This window comes from Xiphophorus couchianus, chromosome 4 (assembly GCF_001444195.1).
Source record: "Xiphophorus couchianus chromosome 4, X_couchianus-1.0, whole genome shotgun sequence".
In the NCBI taxonomy this organism is placed as follows: domain Eukaryota; kingdom Metazoa; phylum Chordata; class Actinopteri; order Cyprinodontiformes; family Poeciliidae; genus Xiphophorus; species Xiphophorus couchianus.
This window is the reverse complement of record NC_040231.1, coordinates 8,383,952-8,406,632: the sequence shown is the minus strand read 5'-3', so window position 1 is coordinate 8,406,632 and position 22,681 is coordinate 8,383,952. Positions and strand designations below refer to the sequence as shown.

The 22,681-nt window shown below is 38.1% G+C and overlaps 1 protein-coding gene and 1 long non-coding RNA gene across 2 annotated transcripts in view; one reads left to right on the top strand and one right to left on the bottom strand.

The window, feature by feature from the left end:
* Positions 1-1,402, top strand: part of LOC114143523 (uncharacterized) — a 92,809-nt gene extending 91,407 nt beyond the window's left edge. The window contains exon 3 of the long non-coding RNA XR_003595266.1: positions 1,195-1,402. This is a non-coding gene — a long non-coding RNA (uncharacterized LOC114143523). The remainder of the gene's footprint in view (positions 1-1,194) is intronic.
* Positions 1-22,681, bottom strand: part of tox3 (TOX high mobility group box family member 3) — a 57,409-nt gene that overhangs the window by 12,612 nt on the left and 22,116 nt on the right. Inside the window, exons 2-3 of the mRNA XM_028015611.1 lie at positions 16,260-16,325; positions 6,935-7,183 (exon numbers count right to left, since the gene is read on the bottom strand). Of these exons, the coding sequence (XP_027871412.1) occupies positions 6,935-7,183; positions 16,260-16,325 (315 nt within the window). The remainder of the gene's footprint in view (positions 1-6,934; positions 7,184-16,259; positions 16,326-22,681) is intronic.

Genomic DNA, 22,681 nt, shown 5'->3' with positions numbered 1-22,681 from the left:
CTAATTGCCATTTTTGGAGTTCCAGGGACCTCACTTAATCTGTCGCCCCTGCAGGGGGAGGTCTTGGCTTTCTGTTCTCTCCTTGCCAGACGCTGCATTTTACTCTGCTGGAAATCTCCTATATCTCCATCTACTTCACAATGGCTTAATACTGTAAGATCATGCTTAAGGATAGAAAAGATTTTATTAACAGTGAAAGGTAGTTCAGCAAAATTTACTCACAAGTGGGCACCTTTTGTGACATACTTAAAATCTCTGCCTTTATAATGCATATCTTGATGTGACTGACCCATCATGTCATGGTACTAAAATTTACAGAACAATTGAGTAAGGTGCTGTTGCCTTTTAGGCTCTCAATGCCGTCCAACCCCCTCATCCCCCCTGCCACCCCCTTTTTTTATTTTATTTTTAATTTTTATGTAATTTTACTTATTTGGTCTCGTTTTTGTTATGTCAGTACGGGGATTTATGTTCGTTGTGTGTTAAAAAAAAAAAAAAATTGGAGAAGTCATGTAAGCTGTGCAAAATGTATGTAATATCAATGTATGTTCTCCTGATAAACAAATAAACAAGAAATCTCAAAAAAAAAAAAAAAAAAAAGAAAGAGAAGGGGGCAAAAAAAAAAAAGAAGAAAAAAAAATCCACTCTCTTAAATTGATGTACAACTCATGTCAGTGCTTCGTGGCTTGAAAGGGAGATAAGAGGGATGTGTAGAAAAACAGGCTTTCTGCAACAGTGCTCACATTTTCCATTTCATTCAGGATATAGTGGGCTTTGACCAGACAGTAGTGAAGGTATTGTACTCACTGGAAATCTGCCAAGGATATCTAAACAACAAACTTGAGATGATACAGTTGAATTAATGAACGCAATCAAATTTTCCACACTTAGTGTTGCTTTTTTTTTTTTAAAAAAAAAAAGAAATTACTATTAAAACCATACACAATAACTGCATTTTTTTTGTTCATCTATTTAAAATGTTTTGTTTTCAGTTGTTTTACCAACTAATTGGTTCTAGTGCTAAACTGGTTCCAGTGTTTGTTTAGAACCAGTTCCTTCTCGTTCCACTGCCGTTGTTTTGGATCAGTCTAATTATTACGAAAAAGCTGTTAAGTTTGCATTGAATGAAAGTTTTTTAACATCAAATTAACACTGGATTAACGTCTCTTGTGTTCCCACTATTTATTTTGATAGGACCTGTCTTAGAGAAAAGGTCGGTGGATAAAGTTCCAGGTAATGTTGATGTTTTTCCCCTCTCATAAACAGTCATAAACAGTATAACACTGTTTATGACTCACTTATTAAAAACTGTGGCTATTTTAATATTGCCAGATGGTGTTGATAAATCTTGCTCTAAGCAGGGTTAGCTTCAGTTTTACTGAGGATTGTGAAATTTTCTCAAACATCCCTTGTTGTTTAAAATGGCATTAATAAATTAAGATAGAGACATAGGAGCATCTGTTTGCTGGGATAATGAGATGAATTAGGTGATTTATGTGGTTATTAATAGATCTGAAAATAACCAAAGCATGATGTAATCAGCAGCATGGCTCTGTGTTGGATCTCAGGTTGTAAAAACCCAAACTGGCTGAACCACCAACTTCGGTTAATTCATTCAACTCATTTTATGTGACATCTGAGCTATAGATATTTAAACAAAAACAAAACTACCAGTAAAACGGCACAATAAGAGCCAAAACCAAATATTGCTTTGAATACCAAAAAACATATTTTACAACAGCTTACAATCTGTGTGGAAGCACAGCATCACTAAATAAGAGTAGGTCTCCATTAAAAGCATAAAACAAATTTAATATCATCTGTAACACTACTATGACTACTTGTACTACTAAAAACAATCAAATTTATGCTAAAAATATTTTATTCTGGGTGTGCTGTGGTGGCGTAGTGGTTAGCGCGACCCGTATTTGGAGGCCTTGAGTCCTCGACGCAGCCGTCGCGGGTTCGACTCCCAGACCTGACGACATTTGCTACATGTCTTCCCCCCTCTCTTTCCAAGTTTCCTGTCAGCCTACTATCACATAAGGGACACTAGAGCCCACAAAAGACCCCCTGGAGGGGTAAAAAAATTTATATATATTTTATTCTGCTAACTAACTTTTTTAACCATATTTTTTAAGCATATTTTTGACTGCAAAAGTGATACTGATACTTTGATAAATCTGTACTAAAAAAATCATTAATTGCACTCTTTTCAGTAGCTCTTTAGCTTCTCTGTTTTCTTACATGACGTGCATGACTAAAACTCACTGCTCTTAAATATTAGCGTATCTGCGGCTGTAAAGCTAATGGCATGTGAAACAGCTAGTTATGAATAAAATGAAAAATACATAATGCGTCACCCCATGGTGGTAAATGTGATGAGACAGCGGGGCTCGGATCCCCTGAATATTGATTTTAACATCCAATCCAACCAGTTGACTACTGTAGGCTTCGGATCCAATCACAGAGGACACGCAGCCCATTTCAGAACACGCTTACATGTGTCAAGAAAACCCTAAAATGTGGTGAAGGCACCAGGTGTTTTTTGAAATGGAACCCACAGACCCTCGCTGTGCAGCAGGGAGGAAAAAAAATCGAGACAAAATTGTGAATAAAGCAATACTGGCAGCTCTAACTCCAGTACTATTTGGCACTATTGAGACTCAATCACAAATCAGGAGGACACATGCTGCGAGACAAAAATGAGAGTCAGAAGCTTGTTAAGAGAGCAGATTAAATAAATAATGACTTCAGATTCAGGGCTTGCTAGGCACACTGCAGCTGAGAAAATGCATTTCTTTTTCGTACGAGCCCAGCATCTGTGGCCAATTTACAAGACATACGCTCAACATTAAGGGGAGAGGAATTAGCACAACACTTGGCAATGCACTGGCATGGAAGAAGCTTTTGAAAACAGCCCAGGTATATTCACTGAATGGGTTTCTCATTAAGTTGTGATAAGAAAGAGACTTTCACACCGAAAGTAGTCAGCACCAGTAAGCCAACACAGAGAAAGCAAAATAAGTGTTGGAAAATATGAGCATGGAGGCTTGATGAAAAATGTAATTGCAATAGTGCACAGTTTATTTGTTTGCCCCTGCAGCCACAACAAATAATACAGAATGTAATCATGTATATAAGGTTGTCATTCCTTTATCAGTGTGCTGACAAAATGACAAAACACCTCTCCTAGGGCCTGCGTAAATCATTGTCTCTGTATATGGAAGCCCCTAAAAACGACGCTGTTACTTATCTCATTTAGGAGTTGTGCTTTGCTTTCAAAGCAAAAGCAGTGATAAAGCCAAAGATGAAAAGAGTTGCTATAGACACCATCATAAGACTTTTGGGGATCAATCCCATTTGCAGGAAAAATGAAGGGCCACTACAAGCCTTGCTGGGCTACAATGTGCGATGACTGATAACAAGTGAGCAGTGTGCCGGCGACAATGCCGGTAGGCAGGGAGCACAGACCCATATTCTCCCCTCAGATTTTAATAGAGTCTCTGCACAATCAGAGACATGAGCCATGCAAATGGTGTTAAAGAGGAATAATGTTTGAGAATCAAATCTAATCCTCCAGCAAGTCGGCAGAACAGTCAGGAATGTAATTGTGTCGAGATTCCGTTTCTTCCAGATGCAGAAAGCTTAACTGACCATGAAATGAAAATTCCTTAGGCAAAAACCCTTCTGGGGCTAACTTACTATATGCGGCAGAGATATTTTAAAAGCTGCAATTATTTTATATGCCAGATGAATAGAAGCAAGAAAAAGAGTGGTAAAAATTTTATAGCCTCTTCCCATATGGAATGTAAATAAATATCTGAGAGCAGGGAGTGTGAGAGCAGCTCTTCTAACACACATTTCACTTATTCATACAGTTCTAATGATAATGACTGCTTGGTTTGATGCAATGTGATTTGTGGCTCGCAAAGTAAATGCGGCACCGGTATCATTGTGTCCTCATTCACGCTTTTGTTCTTTTATTTCTTCTCTCCTAAATGAATTTTCCATTTCTGTAATAGGTCTGTAAGACAACTAGTCAGCCAGTGACATTTCCATTTTTCCTCCTCAGTGCTTCTACAATTGTGGCATTTGAAAATGCATTTCCACCCTCAGATGACAATCTCACAATATGCAGCACGATATCTACATGAAGAACAAGATTATTTTAATCTGTAGTTCCAAATTTGATCATCAGTATGTTCTAATGAAGAGCAGACAGTGTGGATGTGAGCTTTAACCTAAAGCATTGTGTCTTAGCAGGTCACTTAGTTTGGTCTCATAGGATCACAGATTTTACAAAAGCAATCAGTATCTTACAGAGCATTTCAAACCATGAGGAGTCTTGAACATTGAAGGTTCCTCATTCATCCATTGAGATTAATAATCTTATTTTGTTGAATTTAGAAATCAAGGAAGCTTTGAAATAAATAATTATTACTAGTAATTTTGGACGATTGTGGAAATGACAGTGATAAACAGTGGTGTGTTCACTTGGTGCTCGGAAATCAAATTTTCCAAGCTCCAGATTGTTGATACAAAAATTCCCATAGAAGTCTGAACTCTGACTGGTACAGTCAGAGCTCTTTAAACAGCCAAGAGTTCAGTTGGCAATATAACCTCCATGCATACAGAATGTAATGAAGGCTGGAGGTTTAAATAATTCATTAGCACTTCTGACAGTTTGTTTCTCATTAAACCAGTGACACATATACTGTAGAGCACTGTAGGATCTCTATTTATAAAAATGTTCAATTTGTGCTTAAAGCATGAAATGGAGAAGAACACATTGCTAAAGTTTTGTATCACTAACAGAAGTTAAAAGTCTCAACAATTACTAAATTCCACTGGTTTTCAGACATGCACCTATAACATATTGAGTGTAGGTGTGACATTGCAAACAGTCATTATGCCTAAAGTAAAAAAAAAAAAAGAAGCTGTTATTGTTGGTGTATTTGTGGAGCTCAAGAGTCTCCCTGATGTCCCCAAAATACATTTTTATGAAAAGATGGGATTAATCTTCATTCATAATAGTTACTTGTGGGTTTTTCCAAGTCTGCATCTGATCAAAAATCTAACATCTCCAATTAATTCTTAGGCTACGTTCACACTGCAGGTCTTGATGCTCTGAGTTGTTACTGAAATCTGATTTTATTGAGTGTGATTATTCATGCTACTAATTAAATATGACCCTAATCAAACTTATGTGTGAATGGTTCTCACTTTAGATTTATAGGGAAGTTATAATGATTGTCTATGAACATTAACATAATTTAGTGAAGTTGTACTTTTAATACAATGCAAAAAAAGGGATTAGGCTAAACGGCAGGTAAGTTCATTAGTTACAACCTGTAGATTACAGAAACAAAACTAATACTAAATATTTTTGACTAACAGTATGTATTAGCTTTCACTCTGGCAAAAGAAGCTTCTGAAAAAAAAACATGAATAAGTATGAGAAACAGTGGTAGTTTTGTGTGCCATTTTCACTGTCCTAGCAGAGATGAATGTGTTTTGTACTCCAACACCTGTGATCTCTTCACATCTGTTCATCCTGCAGTGGGAGGGGTCATCTACACTCATGGTAATTTTTCTTGTTTTTTGTTTTGTGTTTTGAATCTTCGCAGTAACATAATATCATGACATTTACTCAGAGTGATTACATAGATCCTGTGTTGTAAACAAGGGCAGATGCTGTGCCAGATGTGCTGACAACAAGATGTGTACAAAAAGCTGTGAAGGTGACATTATATTACCTAAAACAGTGGTTTACAGAACTATACCCATCTAAATCATAATTTTTCATTTTCCATATCTCATCAAAAATCTCATCTGGAGCAGCTGCTGCAAATACAGGATGCTTCTGTGACAAACTACAGACATTTCAAACTGAGTTTGGGTTTTTGCAGTACACATCTCTTAAACATTTTGTGTTTTGTCACATCACAACTTTACAACAGCAAATATATTTCATTGAGATTTTATGACCGACAAACAAACCGGAGCAGAACTGTGAAATAGAGGGAAAATGATAATTGTCTTTTAAAGATTTTCTGACAGTAAAAGTCTGAAAAGTGTGCTGTGCTTATGTTTTCACTGCCCTCATTCCTCTACAACTAAGGCTGCAAGTTTCTTTGGAGAACATCTTTCAGCTTTGCTGTAAATGTTTGTCATTTTTTGGGTGTAGGTCTGGACTTTCATTGGACCAGTTCGACAAAAACACCTTTACCTAAACCATAATAGCGCTCTTGCTGTACGCTTAGATTTGCTGCCCTGCTTTGAGGTCAGTCTCTCTAAACCAGTCACTAACCCTTTAGAACCTTCATGTTTTTTGTTGTTTGTTTTTTTGCGAATTACCCTCTTCCTTCAACATTGCATGTTGGGCATATACTAAAATATTTGATTTTGTTCCCATCATACGGAGCAACAAAACATCTTTAATGTATTTCTACTTGACACTTCTTGACACCACAGCTGTATTTGTAAAGTGCACAAATAATGTTCTTTTAACAAATTTTCCCTCCTTAGCTGTGGATCTCCAAAGTTCCACAAACTCATTCAAAGCTACCATAGGCCTCATGATTATTGCTGAGATTTCCTGGTCATGGATGTCCACCAAACCTGACAGCAATGTTTTAATAGGTCTGCAGATGTGCTATGTTCTTTCTATTTTCAGATCAATCTGTTTAGATGCACAAGGCTTGGGTTGTAGTTTTAAAACTCAAGTCTGCTTGTAACTTCTCCACAACTTCATTTCCTACATATTGTTGTTTTATCTCTATTGTTCTCTAGCAAACCCCTGCCTTCATAGACAAGCTGTATACTGAGATTCATTTACATAGAATCTCTGGATTTCATTTAGGGACATTAGAATTTTCTAATTTTATTATTGAAAAAAAACCCAACTAACTTAATTTATAGCAGTGCTCACCACATGCTGGCCGTTGTTGACAGACACCCCTTCTTGGTCCATCATGTTGCGTGAGATGGTAATTGAGGGCAGCTCCAGACTCTGTGGGGGAAACTGAGGAATTATTGGACCTCTGTGTTGAGGTGGGGGCTCTGGCATCGCTGGAAAGGGCGAGTTCACTTCAGGTCCGAGACTGGACTCAGTTTCAGGTGGAGGTGTGATGGGAGGGATCTCAAACTCCTCATCCCCCAAGCTGGGCGTATGAAAAGTCTGCAAAAGAAAAGAAAACACAAGAAAATCATAAAACAGTAAAATGCAGTGAAGCGTTTGCTGTGGTGGGTCTTATCAAATTTGCCGGAAGTACACCTTTAGGGATTAAATGAAACAGCTCTGCTTAAGCGGAGAGTGTTTTAGTAGAGTGGTAACACACTTGCCTCTAAGAGTGGTTAGATTTAACATTTCCTAAACCTACTGAAGTCCACTTTGAGGGGGGAAGAAAAAAATGTGAAAGGCAAATGCGGAGGAGGACGTCAAAAGCAGAAATATCAAGCAGCAATCACTGAGAAAAGAGAGGATACATGATAAAAGCCCTTAATCTTGGGGATGGAAGATGTTGGGTTGAAGTGCAGGAAAAATGCACGTCACAGGGAGATGGGTTTAAAGAACATTTTCAAAGATTATTACGCCTGGCCAGAAGTATTTCTTTTTGTTCCCCCTCGCCTGCACCCTTGAATCTGCTCATCAAACAGCCTAATCCTTCTGCCTTTCGAATTAAAGCTTTTGGTCACGCTTAATTTGCTTATGTGCCTTCTTGGAGATGGGGCTGTTCACCAACTTGGGTCTTGTTTTCATCTGCAATATTGCATTAAGCTACTCTGTGCAAGGCCAAAATATTCATTTTCCCACAATGACCACAGTGTGGGACCACATTATTGCACGGCATGTGACCTGAAGTTCTAGGCATTTCTGCTGCTGAGTCACACATACCGCATCACCTATTAAAACTGACATGGTTTTCTATGCTAATACTTGGAACATTATGCTGCATTGTGCTAAAATCTATTTTAGCTTAAATGTGTTAAAATACTGAACTGTATCTACTGTAGAATATATTTATAAAGAATAAAAGCTCTGAATCTTCTAATTAGATAGCTTGTAACATCATATTTAGCAGTCACATTATAACCATGGTAGTATGAAACATAAATTCATTTTGAGTGGTTCTTTTGCTCAGGAATTACTGATATATAGTTGTAGCAGATTTCTTTTTTTTTTTTTTACGTTTGAGCTAAATTAAGGAGTGAATGTTTGACTGTAGATGACAGCTAACTTTCAAATAACTACAAGCAGTATTAGCGTGAGGGGGGGTTTATGGACAAACAAAATGTTGTTAGAAAATGACTGTAGACACACATATAAGTTTGAAAAACATCTGCATTGCTTACTATCACAATTTGGTGACAAGGGAGAGTTGATGGCTGTGTACATCAGAATAATGCTAGAAAGAACAGGAGCAGAGAAATACCTCAATCTAAATGGTGCCAGATTTAATTTCTAAGTAAATTTCTTGTCACTATGTCCATTTTCCACTGCTCTGGAATAAAGGGAGACTTTTAAATCCCTCAACAGGGTGGCTGTTTTTTAAGTCTCTAAACAGCTGCACACAGGCAGCATTTCACTTAACTTCTTTGTGCTCATTGGTTGAATTAACTTGGAAGGCTCTACTATATGAACATAAACTGAACTATAGACTTTTCTGTTTCCTTTTCCTTGGAGTACCACTGCTTTATGCACTGAGGTCCACTTTCAGTGTTCCAGATAATGTTATCATTTTTGTTCTCAAGTGTGCTGTGTTTGCTAATTTTTATTTTATTTTTTACACATTTCTTGATTTCAGACTTTGAAAGGAAAACTTCAAGAGCTTCTTGACTCTTGGTCACTTTTATCTCCTCGTTGTGAGATAAGCTGTCTTCACTACTCATCATATATTTAAATTTCAGAGGAATTCAGGTGTGAAACCATTTGGCCAACAAAATAATCTTGGATTACAGCTATTTGCACATCCATTTATCTGTTGACTCACCTTTACACACACCTGAATGCAACTCTCAAAAGAATTTATTACATTTTTCTAAGCCTTGATGGCGTTTAAATCCAAGTACTTTATTATGCATTGCAGGTTTAGCAATTATGTAAATGCAAATAAAGCTCAAACCCGTGCATATATAAAGGTTTTTCACTCAAAAACACGAGGTGTATTAAACACTTTAACATTAGTCAGCAGACATAACTTGAACAATCCAGTCCTTTCTTTGTCTGGTAAGGGGTGGAATAACAGAAGGGAAACAAGAAAGGGAATATGCCAACACAGACCTTGATTAGGGAGTATTAATGTTCCCCTGGCTTGCTTTAGCACATTGACACTTGAAACTAATTCATTGTCTACTCAGGGCAGCTGTCTTTACAAAAACTGAAGAAGGCAGAGCTAATAAGAGTGTTATGCTTCCCTTTTCAGTGTCTCCCCCTGTTCCATGACTGTTTGTATGCCACTTTATATTCTTCCCTCTGGGCTAAAGAATTAGTTCTCTTTCCACAGGAAGCCAGATTCAAATTCATAGTGATTTTTGGTAGCACAGAAAATGTTAGGTCCTTATCAATAATAAACACTTTCAATATGGAGTTAATACTGTCAGTGCTTTGTTCTTGCATAGTTTCTTTTTAGTCGATTACAAGAAAGAGAAAACTGATTGTAGCTTACAGCAGGTGTTCAGCAGAATGCACATTAGCAAATGTTTTAAGTCTAAACCAAACCAAACCAAAATGTCTTGAATCATGGGAAAAATTTCCAGTAGCAAATGGAAAACATCAGAAATCACCCATCTTTAGTTTTTGTTCAACATTTTCAGCTTCCCACATGGAGCAGGGTCAGTCTTTGGATCTGGTTCCAGCCTCATCTGGATCATATCATGCAGCAATATGAAGACAGCTGAACACCACTCCAATAACTCCAGGAGAAAACTGCATGCTTTCTGTCAGTCTCGCTGAGTGCTCAGCAGCCAGATATGAAACTATGACTGTATTTTTATATAAACTTAGAACTAAACCATATTCTTTTGTACTATATCTTTCTAACATACATAGACTGAATTTTTTTTTAACCATTCATTGCATGAATATCAATTTTCATTCTTTTCTATAAATTCTTATATGGATTTTGGTCTGGATTTTAACCAATTGGAATCAAATATGCAACCATCCAGCCATTCCATTGTAGCTCTCACTGTGTGATTATACTTTTTGTCCTGCTGGAAGGTGAACCTCTGGCCCAGTCACAAGCAATTTTCAGTTCCTAACAGGTTTTCTTCCCTGTGTTTAGCTCCACCCATCTTCCCATCAACTCTGAAGGAAAGCATCCCCACAACATGATGCTGCTACCATTTTGGGGAAGGTGTGTGTGGGGCAGAGATGCATAGAGTATCCAAAAATTGCACTCAATTTTTGTATGAAATGGCAAGAAAGAGAAATACCATTTCAACATATTTTCACTCAAGTAAAAGTAAATAAACTCCTGAAGAAAGAGTACAAAAGTATTTGGTAAAACATTGCTCACATGTGCTATTAATGAACTAGGATTTCCTGCAGAGTTACATTGCATAAGATAAATTAGAATGGATATGATAATGGATAGTATATGGAGAGCTGTGCTATAAAGTTATGAACTTAACCATGAGATTTTAAACAAATGTCAAAGATGAAAGTTGGCTGAGGTCGAAGCCACTTTTGAAAGAGAACAACACAAGCATGACAGCGACCTTTAAGTATAACACAGATACTTAGTCAGTGTAGAAGACTGCTAGTGTTTACTGTCTTCTAAAACACAGAGGAAGACGATGGAGAAGGACAGAGGGAAACAAAATATTACTGTGGGGGAGGGTGGACGGAGCAAGATCAGTATCAAAGACCGTGCTTGTGTGCTCCTCCTCTCATTGCTAATGATGATGCAAATTAACATCTACACCAGGGGCACCGATAATAGAGACATGGAGTTTGTGTCTCATATGGGGGTTATGGAAGATGTCAGCTGTCTGTGTTGAGAAAGCCTTCTCCCCAGGGTAGAGGTGCCAGATTTTACTGGAACCCACAGAGTGTTACAGTGTCACACACTGTCTGGTGTCATTTCGCATAAAGCCAGTCTAATTCTGCACCAGGAGCAGCTTAGGGAGCTCTGTTTGGAGATTAAGAGATGCACAATCCACTTTCTTTGCATCACCAGCCTGATTATCCATTTAAATTGTTCTGAAAGGCTCAGCCCAGCTAAGTGCCAAGTCAGATGCTGGCTTTTGGGTGTGCATGCATGTACATGTTAAGGGGTGGGCAAGAGGGAACACAACAGAGAGAGTAGTAGTGTGCATGTGGATGTGTGTGCGTGCCTCCACCGCCAGCCAGAGTTCGGTTGTATGAGGGCAGAGCAGGGCATGTAACAGAGAGGCCTGATTTACCCCTGTGGGAGCATCCTAAACAGTTGTGTGGGAAATACCCACTTGTCTATCCTTGGTGGTAACCGTGTCTGTGTCAGCATAACCAACAAAGATACTGTATGACAAAATATGCAAGATTTATCTCTTTAAAGACCTGTTGTAAAAACAGATTTAGTTATAAGTAGCATGTTAGAGTGTTAACTTGAGCTAAATGCTGAAGTTCACTTGTTAACATTTTATATATGTTTTTGTCTGAATTCTTTTTTCAATATTTTTACCTACAGATACATTTGTCTCTGGGATTAAATGGATGTACCTCAGTAAAATGTAAACAAATGAAAAAATATATACATTTCGGTGTCACCCAAATATTTGTATTTCAAACTAAAACACTGCGAATAAATAAGAAATGTAGAGCAAAAGTCCGACCAGCAAATTACTTTTACCTCAACAAAAATGTTCTACAGTTACAAAGACTTTGCTTCACATCATTTTGGCTTAGTAACACTATTTCACTTGAAACATCAATAATTTCAGTTTTAGGTTTCTTTACAAAAACACTTTGTTATTTTATTAGTCAGTTTCTGTGATAGCAGTTGTTCAGGGTGTTTCCACATTATGAATGTCTGCTGTTAGACTGTCACTTCAGATCCAAATAAGCTGCTGCTGGCCCCAACTCAATGTCTACACTTGCACATGAAAATGGCTGCAAACAAATGCGCAAATATGCAATTGTACATCTTTGAAAAGCATTAGTAAAGCCTCATGTACAACCAACAAGAATGCAGGGTGGTTTCTGTATGGTTAATCAACAGCAAAACACTTGTGTTTTCCAGTAGCCACTGCACAGGGCAAAAAGCGGTAAAACCAGCTGACCAAATGTTATGGAGCTCAGCTTGGTAGGTGATGGGCTGGTCTTCCCTGGGGTTGCTAGGTAACAGCACAGTGCCTGTCGGCTGTGACTTAACAGTTGATAGGTTTTTGAAACAGCTAATTTTCCAGACATCAAAAAAAGTAACTTTTTTGCTAAAAAACGGCTAGGATATTTTATAAAATCCGACTCAAATTGAGACTCAAATGAAAGTATAAAAAAAATTTGCAAAATATTAATTTTGCATAAAACATCCCCTTTAATATTACTTGTTATAAACTTAATGAAACATAAAAAATCAGAAGAAAACAGATGGGAGAAACAGTTAATAACGCCTTTCCAGTGTTTTATCACGGTGATGCCATGATACCTTTTTCAATAACAGGACAAAGAGCAAGAAAAGGCTTTTCAGGCAATAGTCCCAGTCCCTCAATAAACGTAGTAATCCAATTCACAGATGCAATAACCAAGACTTGTTAAAGGCAGCAGCATGCAATTACTGCCTATAATAGGCCTCGGAATCAATACAGGCGGGGTTGAAGATCCAGTTTCGAATATCTAGACAGGCAGAGTGGAGCTACTCAAATGACAACATCAGGCATGGCACCCCTAATCAGCATTATTTCAAATTTGGAACATTTATAGTCCATTTCTACATATTTATAGCTCATTACATGACTCTAATTTGATTGCAAGAGTAAAGTGATGCATCTGAGTGGAATACAATCGCAGTGTACAGTATCCCTTTTCCCTGAGGGAGGCAGTCAACCTCTCCCTGCTACGATGTGAGCTTTACCAGGCACACCAAGGTCATCTTATCTCATCCTCTAAGTGCATAAGGTAAATGATACACCGGCCATCCAAACACAGCAAATAAAGGGCTGCTGTTCTGAAGTAGAAGCTTCTTGTCAGAGCAATATATACAGCATGAGATTTACTATACACACTGTGCAAACAGCAGATGAGAATAAACAGGTTTCTATTTAACTTAGTGTGCAGCATTTGTATTCAGCCCCTCTGAGTCAATACTTGGCAGAACTACCTTCCACTGCAATTATACTGTAGCTGAAAGTCTTTTGGGGTGTGTCTCTATCAGTTTTTACAGTTGAAACCACAAGTTTACATACACCAAATACAAAGACACATACGCGCTGTTTTCTCACTGTCTGAAGTTAAATAAAATTAAACTTCTCATTTTATGTCAACTAATTCCATTTGCTAAATGCCACTTTAATGAGAGAAATAATGTGTCAGAGATTTATTCATTAATGCCTTCAAACTCAAGAGTTTACACGAAGAATGATTAAAATTTCTTTAAACAATGAGGGAAAGCACAGATGATGATGTCAGGGATTTGGAAACCAACAATGGGGCTAAACAAGTCTGGTTCATACTTGAGAACAATTTTAAGATGCTTGCCTTGTTTACACTATAATTATACTCAAAACTTTTGACCTAACACATGCAATTTAAAAAAACAATAATCCCTGATTCTGAGCAAATATGTAATAAAGTTTGAATTCAAAGTAAGTCACACAAAATGTTTTAAAAAATATCTTGCTATGTTTTCTGGCATTTAGCAAATTCTAACTCACCCAAGAGAATTTTCGGATTTTAATTATTTTTTACAGTGCGAGTAAACTTCGGATATTAGCTAAATACTGAAGACTAAAACTTTACAAAATTGTGTTTATTAATAGCTGAATCATAGCCAGATGGAATATGTAATGTGCAGTCTGAAGATTTTTGCCAAAGATAGCGTTATGTCAATTATGGACATGATATGTTTTTTTGTTTTTTTTAAATTAAGGGCCTTTTCATTAAAAACATAAATATACATCTCATCATACCATTTGATTCAGTAAAAGTATTTCTATTTATCATAGAGCAATAATAAAGGATCCTTCATTTTTAGTGCACATCCAGTCACATTTAAGGCAAAAGCTCACACAGCAGCACACAATAGAAAACTTCAATGTTAGGAATAATGATCTATGTTTATGACTTTGTCTCCCTCTTTCTTTCTTTTAAATGCACAATACCATCTGTGCCCTAACACTGGAAACAGTTGTTCCTTTTGATTAAATGCAAATGAGTTGGATTGTTTGTATCAAGGATCCCCTGAAAGCCCCTCTTCCCCTCACCGCCGCAGTGGGCCCTCACAGCTGGGGGCTGAACGCTCTCCAAGCATACTGTGTCGATGTGTTCCCCACTGCATCGGGCCCACGCGGCCCGTGGATACAGAGGATATGCCCAGTCAGCGTAAATGTGGGGGAAAATTAGACTTCTTCTCTAATGCTCTGTGGCTTTGTGAGAAGGCCACTATGAAGACAAGGCCGCATGCTCTGCACTGGGTGTGTATCTGTGTGTAGCTGCTTGGTCTTGTGTGTCACAGTTGCATTTCTGCTGCCCAGTTGACATGAATGAAAACAATGAGGTTAACAATGACATCTATCTCTGTATTTTGGAGCAGTGTGATACTGCTTTGCTGTGGTTTTTGAAGCCAGATCAATCTCTGAATGAGATTGAACCGTTTGAGCCACAGAGGACGACGGGTATTTTTGGTACTCTTGTCTCTAATGACAGGGCACCAGAGTGGGTGGAGGGGGAATAAAATGGGTAAATTTAGCTCACTGTTAGGTTGACTACAGCTCACAGAGGCAGTAACAGACTTCCATAGGAATCACTGGAAGAATGTTACGGTATTATTCCTGCAACTCTAAAGCAAAATCCTGTTGCTGACATTTCACTTTTTGTAAGTGCCAACAGATAGAGCTACTTAGAGCTCTGTGATATGACTGGGGAATGTCTTTTTGCTCCTTTATTATAGCTCAACAAAGAGGAAAAGAAACAGGTGTTTGGAAGATGCAGCATTATCTCAGAAAGCTGGAGATACATGGTGCATTTATAGTGAAATCACAAAACAGTTACCTCTGACACCAAAATGTAGGATGAGACTGACTCATCTTTTCATTGCCTGTATGTATTTAAGAACATGCAGGAGTATGCTTCTATCATTTTACAAGGATGTAGTGAACAACTGGTGGTCACGTTTGGAATTCAAATTGCTACATGTGTAATTGTTGGGTAAAATATGCTAATAGCATAGCTAATCAATTATAAAAACAATAGTAATCAGTTATTTTGCTCAAATTTGATATATTTTTTACATTTGTTGCACCTAGAATATGAATATATGTTTGTATATATACAGTATATATATATATATATATATATATATATATATATATATATATATATATATGTGCATAAGTCGTCTTTGTTGTATTACATTGCTGTAATTGCTGTTTATATATATATAGTATTAATGGTTTAATAGTCCAACATATATCAGGATTTTCTTTTTCTATTTAATATTAAGCTGGACAAAGCATTTTATTTTTGTGTACATATTGTTTACACTTTACACTTTCAGGGTTGCAAATGAAAAAAAAAAAACAAGTTAGTGAGGTACAGTCTGTGTGGTGAGGTGTAAATGAGATTTGCTGTTATTCTTCTTAGATTATCTTCATTTACAAAACCATCTTGCAGTAAGTGGAGGATTTTACTTAAACAGTTATAGAAGAAGTTATAGAAGTTTGCTGATGTAGAGTGACATCTCTGTAACTTTGTGTTGTTTTTGAGAAATCACTGCTCTATTTTGCTAAAAATGTTTATCTTTAAAACAGATCAAATTTAAATGTGTCTACAGGGTAGAAATTCTGTTTTTCTTAAAACGAAATTAGAACCAGCTGAAATCTATATTGGTAGGTATGAAATCAATTACAGTAAATTGGCCATAAAATCTCTGACTGGTACAAAAATTACATGAAGAAAATCCCCCATTGATGTAGAAAAGGCAGAATGAGGCCAACTAATATGAGTAATATACATTTTTGGATGATCGTGTTGTTTTCTGTGAAATCAAAATACACATTTAATTGCACAGACATATTTTAAAGGACATTTGGACAAAAGTAAAGTAAAGTGTACTCACATCCCCAGCAGCGAGAAGGGCGCCATTCGCTTCCGCCATGTTCATGTAATTGTTGTTATTCTGGAACTATAAATAAGAAGAAAAAGAAAACACAATCAGTCAATGACTTCCAGTGGATTGAGTGGGCAACCCCATTCTCTCAACAGACGTCTGTCACTCACACAAACTGTCACATTTTGAACATTTGCATTAACCCTTTCCACCACCTGCACAGTCGCATTCTGCCACTTTGCTGTTATTGTTACTCGTTGAGAAGCATGAGAGAGGCATGGCCAATTCAAGCCAGCGTAATGAGAATCTGCTCTGGCTATTCAGCTCTTATGGGATGGCAATTAAGGATATGTTTGCATCACAAAGCCAAGTATCAGGATGCAGTGGCAGGTTATTAACTTCAAATAACCTATGGGAGGAGAGATACTAGAGGGAAATAAAGAGGTGGAGGGTGTGTTTATTGTGGGAGGGGTACACTGTTGGTCAGTGACAGCTGGGTTTCCTTTTTATTTAACTTTCATCATTCTCATGCATAATTTCTGCAATAAAAATTTTAACTCCGGTGCCTACATGGCTCATATAAATGTGTGGGAAACAACAGAGAGTTTGTGCGTCCCACTCTGTAAAGATTGGGTAGTATTTAAGGCAACTGATAAGCTATTAAAACCCTGCAGTTTGGAAAGAAATAACATGTTTCCACAACATGTTCCCGCCTCTCCCAGCCCACACATAGCCTGCTGGCAAAATGGTAGCCACTTTGTTTCTTCTGAGACACGACTGCGCTGACAGGTAGAAACAATGGGACATAGAATGAAGAATTATGGGCTAGCAGCTGGGCCCAGGAGCACAATGCACCTCTGTAAGAGTGAGGAGAGCAAACAGTCTGCACAACTCAGGGAGGACAGAATTATGGCGAGGCTACATCTTTATGAGATTCAACTGAGAATGCCATTTTAATAAAAGTTCTGTGCATTTATTACAAACTCACTTAAAAGCTGTGGATGACGGCAAGTTCAAAACACTCCTCATCAGAAAATTCACCAAACAACAATGGTAACAAACTAAGATCTAAATAAGAGAACATTTTAATGAGCATTGTGGGTTTTATTCTATACGCCCTTTCTTATGAGTGGTTAGTATGAGAATGTAATTACAGAAAGAAGTGCTGCTAATCAGCTGCAAATGTTATCCATTAATTAGTCTATGCCCTGGAGAGAGAGTGGGAAGTCTGCAGAAGTGTTAACTGTGGTACGCAACAACGAGTAGAGGCGCCATGAGCTCTGTTTGTCGTTATTGAAGCAGGTGGTTCGAGCCCGCCCGGGCCTCTGGTGCCATGTTAGCCTGAAGCTGCCCCACTGAACTACATCTGACTTAAAAACCAGGGTTTACATAGTTTCTGTCAAAATGTTCAGACAGAAAAAGTGTATGGCTCCAAAGAGAAACATCTGCTACAACTGCTACAACTCCTTCACTGCCCAGCTGTGTGTAACTTGGAGACATGACATGGCTGGGTTACGTCAGCCACTCGGCTGGTAATTAACCTTACCATGGCCTTATCTTGGAAGTGCTTCTCTGTTCCTCGTCTTCTTATAGATAATAAATTAAAGTCCCAGAGATATCCCTCTCTCTTCAAGCACACACTAAGAAAATTGTTCTGATTTAGAACAAGATAAGGCTACATTCAGGGCAGACCCTGCTTCTTCTGGTTCCGTGAGTACAGTTTCGAAAAGGGAGCTGACAATGTCTCATGTTAAACACTTTTCAGATAAAATAAAGAGAGTCCTAACAATAAAGCAGGAATTAGCTAATTGTAGTCTTCCTATTTGTCGGCTTCACATGCAGTCGGTAAAGTAAATATTGAACGTGATAACAAGTCAAAACCAAAAAAAATAAAATAAACCTATGTTACACTGCACTCTGTTGAATCCATAACTCAGAAGGGGAAAGACCATTATTTCATCATAAACCAGCTATGAGCAGGTGCTCCTTGCAAAATGTCTCACGGAGGAGCAAAATAGCAGAATAACCAGTGAATAGCTACTTACAGAGAGCTTCAGAGGAACCTGGAAGTAGCAAAAACTGTTTTTTCATGATAATGATGAGTAATGTTAGTAAATAGTAGCTGTGTTTCCATTGCAAATGTACGCAAAAGTTTTTTCAATATTCTGCTAATGTTGAAAAAACACAATGTCGCAATTGCATTGTTTCCATTAAATAAGAAATGCAATTAAAATCCCATGTCAATAAGCTTTTTCATGTGATGTGTCATTAAAAATCATGACGGCGACAAATGTAAACACTTAGAACAGATATATTTATATATTTCAGCCATGGCACTAAAGCTCATCAACTACCAGCCATGAGAGGAGACGTCAGCGTCTTATTCCGGCGTTGGAGCAACAAGCCTCTTATGCTTGGAAGGAATACTTATAAATGTGGCATTTGGGGAAATTGTAATCAGTTATTTTACAGAAGAGCTATGAATTCAATATGCCTGAATCACAAACTCAACTTTTGATGAACTGAGGAATGCTTTGAAACCTCTGGTGGAGACAGCTATGCATTGGCTAAGGAAGCCAGTGCCTGCAATACAGCGTTTTGATGCTGTTTACAAACTGGGATGATGCACAAAATGTGTTTCTGTTGCAGTTTTGTGGAAAACACCAAAATAAACGATGTTAAGAACATACTTCAGCATTTACAACTGAGCAACAGAACATGTTTGAGGGAAAAATATACTGGGGCATTCTTGATGAGGGTTAAACATGGTGCATTTCCACCAAGAGAATAATCGCAAACTCCTCCTGAAACTCTTTGTGGGTGGCAGAGGAAGAAAAGAAAAAAAGCTACTGGAGTGGTTCAGTCATTCACCTGATTTGAATACAATTAAATCTTTGGAAATAAATTAAGTTTATAATATAAAAATGTCCCAGAATCTGAAGAAAAATCTCCATACTGAAAATGTCGGTACCAGGACAATATTAAAATCACTTCATGAAATGTATTCAATGTATTGAATATGTTACAAATGATGTCTTAATTTGTGTTGATCATTCGGGTTGCTACAGAAATATGGTGTGAATTACATGTCAATTCCCTGATTTCAAAATACATTTACTGAGAAAATCATTGATGTGTTCAGTATTGTCTTCTTTATTGGCTGTAAAACTGTTGGGTTTTTTTACGCTGAAGCTTTACCATCACAAGTGATGATCACATTAACTGCCACAGATAATGAACTAAATTACTTATCATGCTACACACCACTGAGTTCTGCAATGACAACCTTACAGATATCCATGTGTCTAAATCAAAAAGTGATGAGTCATAAACAACAAACATCATATTAAGAGATCTGGCTAATTTACACATTGCAAGCATGGACATTGATCCAAATCTCATTAGCTTCATTAGAGAAAACACAATCAAGTTAAGTCCAAGTGCCAATTAGTGATGTGAATCTCCCTGGGCTCTGTCTCTGTGAGTCATATTTTACTGTGTTTAAAAGATTGTTTAAGAGCAGCTCCCAATCTCCTTGGAGAACGTTGACTAACATCCTAGGAAATGTCCCCTGCCACTGTTATCAATCTTAAAGAGCTCACTCCATGTTGGTCTGGCTGCCGTAATGAGAGCAGGCAGCGGAGATTGTTGTTGTTATTCCCAGTTCCTTTCTGGTGAGGGTTGGGGGCGGAGAGAGGGGCACTCAGAGCTCATGTTTGCAGCAATGCCGATTGAGTCAAATGCCAGAAGAAATTAAGTGTGATTGGAGGGTCTGTGCAGCTGACGCTAAAATGGGTCAGCGCAGACAATGAAGGCTCTGTAATTAAAATGATGTGACGAGCTAGATGAGAGTGCCGGCTGCCATGCAAGAGGCCAAACAACGGCATGTACGCCAACTTGGAAGAAGCTTTGCAAATGGACATTTTGAACAAATCCAAGGATTTGCACTGAGAGAAAAAAAACTGCTCCAAAAACAAAACAAAATGTCACATTCTTGCTTTGATTTGCTTGTTCTGGCAGAGGAGAATCCCAGTGAAGCCATAGAAAAGTGGCGCTTTAAGGCTTTTATTAACAGAGTGGATTTGCAGCTAAAGGCTCTCTGTAAAATGAATCGAGCTGAGAGACAGACATGGCTACATGGCAGAGCAAATGCCAGGCAGTCAGTGTTTTTATTTCTCTTTCTGCACCAGCAGCACATTTCTTCTATAACTGTTTAAGACGAGAGAATTAAGAGCTTACATGGACGCTGATCCTGATGTGAAAAGACTCCAGTGTCTGCATGATCTCACACACACAGGCACACAGTGAATAAACCAAGCAGCCGCACAGTGAAAGACATGAATATACATTTCTAGGTTTTTCTTCAAGTCCACAGAAAATAATTTTTCCCCTACTCTCAAAATATCATGCACAACTGCTGAATCACTGCAAAACCATCAGTCATTCATTATCAGACAGAGCAGGTGCAATCTAAAGTTACAGAATTATTAGTTTTTTTGTTTCTAACTACAGCTGGAGTGGTTTGAATGCTCTGTATTTTTTATTTCAATCCCTGCACAGAAGTATTTGTATGAAAGCACGTCCAGTGGGAAATAAGGTGTTTTACAGCTATTACAGCAAACAAAATTATTTCAACCTCAGGGCGAACACAATATTGCACCAGCACGACCCCATCTCACCCTCAATATGATGGAGTAACCACACAGATCCTATCAGTAAACATGAACTGGACAACAAAGAACAGCACAGTCCATGCCTGAAGAGCCTCTTATAGCTCATTCCATGCATACAAATTCCCATCTATACAGCTAAATGTGACGGGGTTTTTTACACTGCAGGAGGAAAAATGTCCACTTTATTTAACACAAGCTGACAAAAAATACTCTAAATGCCTTCTTCCAATATAAATTCTTAAATAAGCTTTAACAAAACTCCCCTTGGTTTTACAGTATGACCAACACGTCACAATATCAGTGCTGTCTGTCAGTGAGTAACACAGTTGGACACATTCTTGCTCCCCACTGAAAACCACCAAACTAATTCAATCAAGAGGCCAGGCTTTTTCCAGAAACAAATCAACTGCTGACAAGTGATTTTACAGTTCAGCTTGAGCCCAGTAATCACAGCCTAGCATGTGTTCCCTGGAACATGACACTTGTGCTAATACGTTCTCCAGTGGCCTCAGTAAAAGACTGTGAAAACACTACAGTTAAAACCGGGCCCTCTATCCAGGGAAACCTCCGGCCGTTTGCTTTGTGTTATTTTATGCAATTTCCGTCAAAGCTTGGCCTGCTGTTAGTTTTCAGTTACTCACTTGAGTCCATCACAAAGTTCTAGCCACTGAAAAAGTTTAATTCTCAACTAATATTTACAACCTAATGCAGCACAAACACCCCTCAGTCACCTCTATGATAAACACAAGGCTTTTTGCGCTTAACAGGCCGCTGCACAAGCAGTGCCCAAACTGGGATATAGATATATTTCCTCAAATGTGTGTAGCGGTCAGTTTGTAAAGCGACTCCACGTGTCTACAGCAAGCTGAGTTCTAATCTGCAGGCCGATCGATTGGTAATTCAGTTTAAAGCTAAAATCATTACTCCCCCCCAGCCCAGCACTGTCTTCTACCATTAGGACTGCTGGTCGTCAACAACGCAAGGTGCCACTGAGGGGAAGTTCACTGTAAGCATCTCGCTTTTTCTTTGCCTCTAAATGTCAGTACTACTTCAGCAGTGCAGAAAGTCTTATGTGAGATCTGAATTAAACTGATGACAGAGTTGTACAACCTGTGCACTGATTATCTTCCTTCACACCACACAGACCACCATGACCTCAAATAGTGTCATGGCAGCTTGCTTTCCTAGAATAAACCTATCCTGTTGATAGGTTCCCTAAACCTATCCCTTTAACAAACATTAAGGGAAGACGTCTTCCCTTAATGCTTCCTGGTTAGCAAACCTAAAAAAAAAAGCTGCCTTCAGAAGTATGCAGTTTCTATTAAGTTGGTTATCTGAAAATCTCAAATGTGAGTTCAGTAAGAGCTGCAACATGCCATCACTGATTTCCCTCAAATATGACATATCATGGAATCACCCTGCACAAAACCCAAAGGTAGAGCCTCAAACTGCTCTACATGGAACAGAAGCATTATATTTCGGTCACGATGCATAAACCTAAGTTTGTATTGCCAACCAAAATTACAAGCCTACCTATCAAAATAAAGAAAAAAAACTTACAAGCTATTTCACAGCTCAGCAAATATGCATTATGTTTTTTCAGGCTCCCCAGTCATTATGGCACTGTTGAAAGACAGTAGAAAGGCAAACTACAGTTTGAGCGTTCATGTTCCATGGGGCTAAAAATATATCCAGCAAAGACATGGTGTAAAAGAGTGATAACATGCAGCCGTAAACAAACCAGAGTGAAAGGCACTG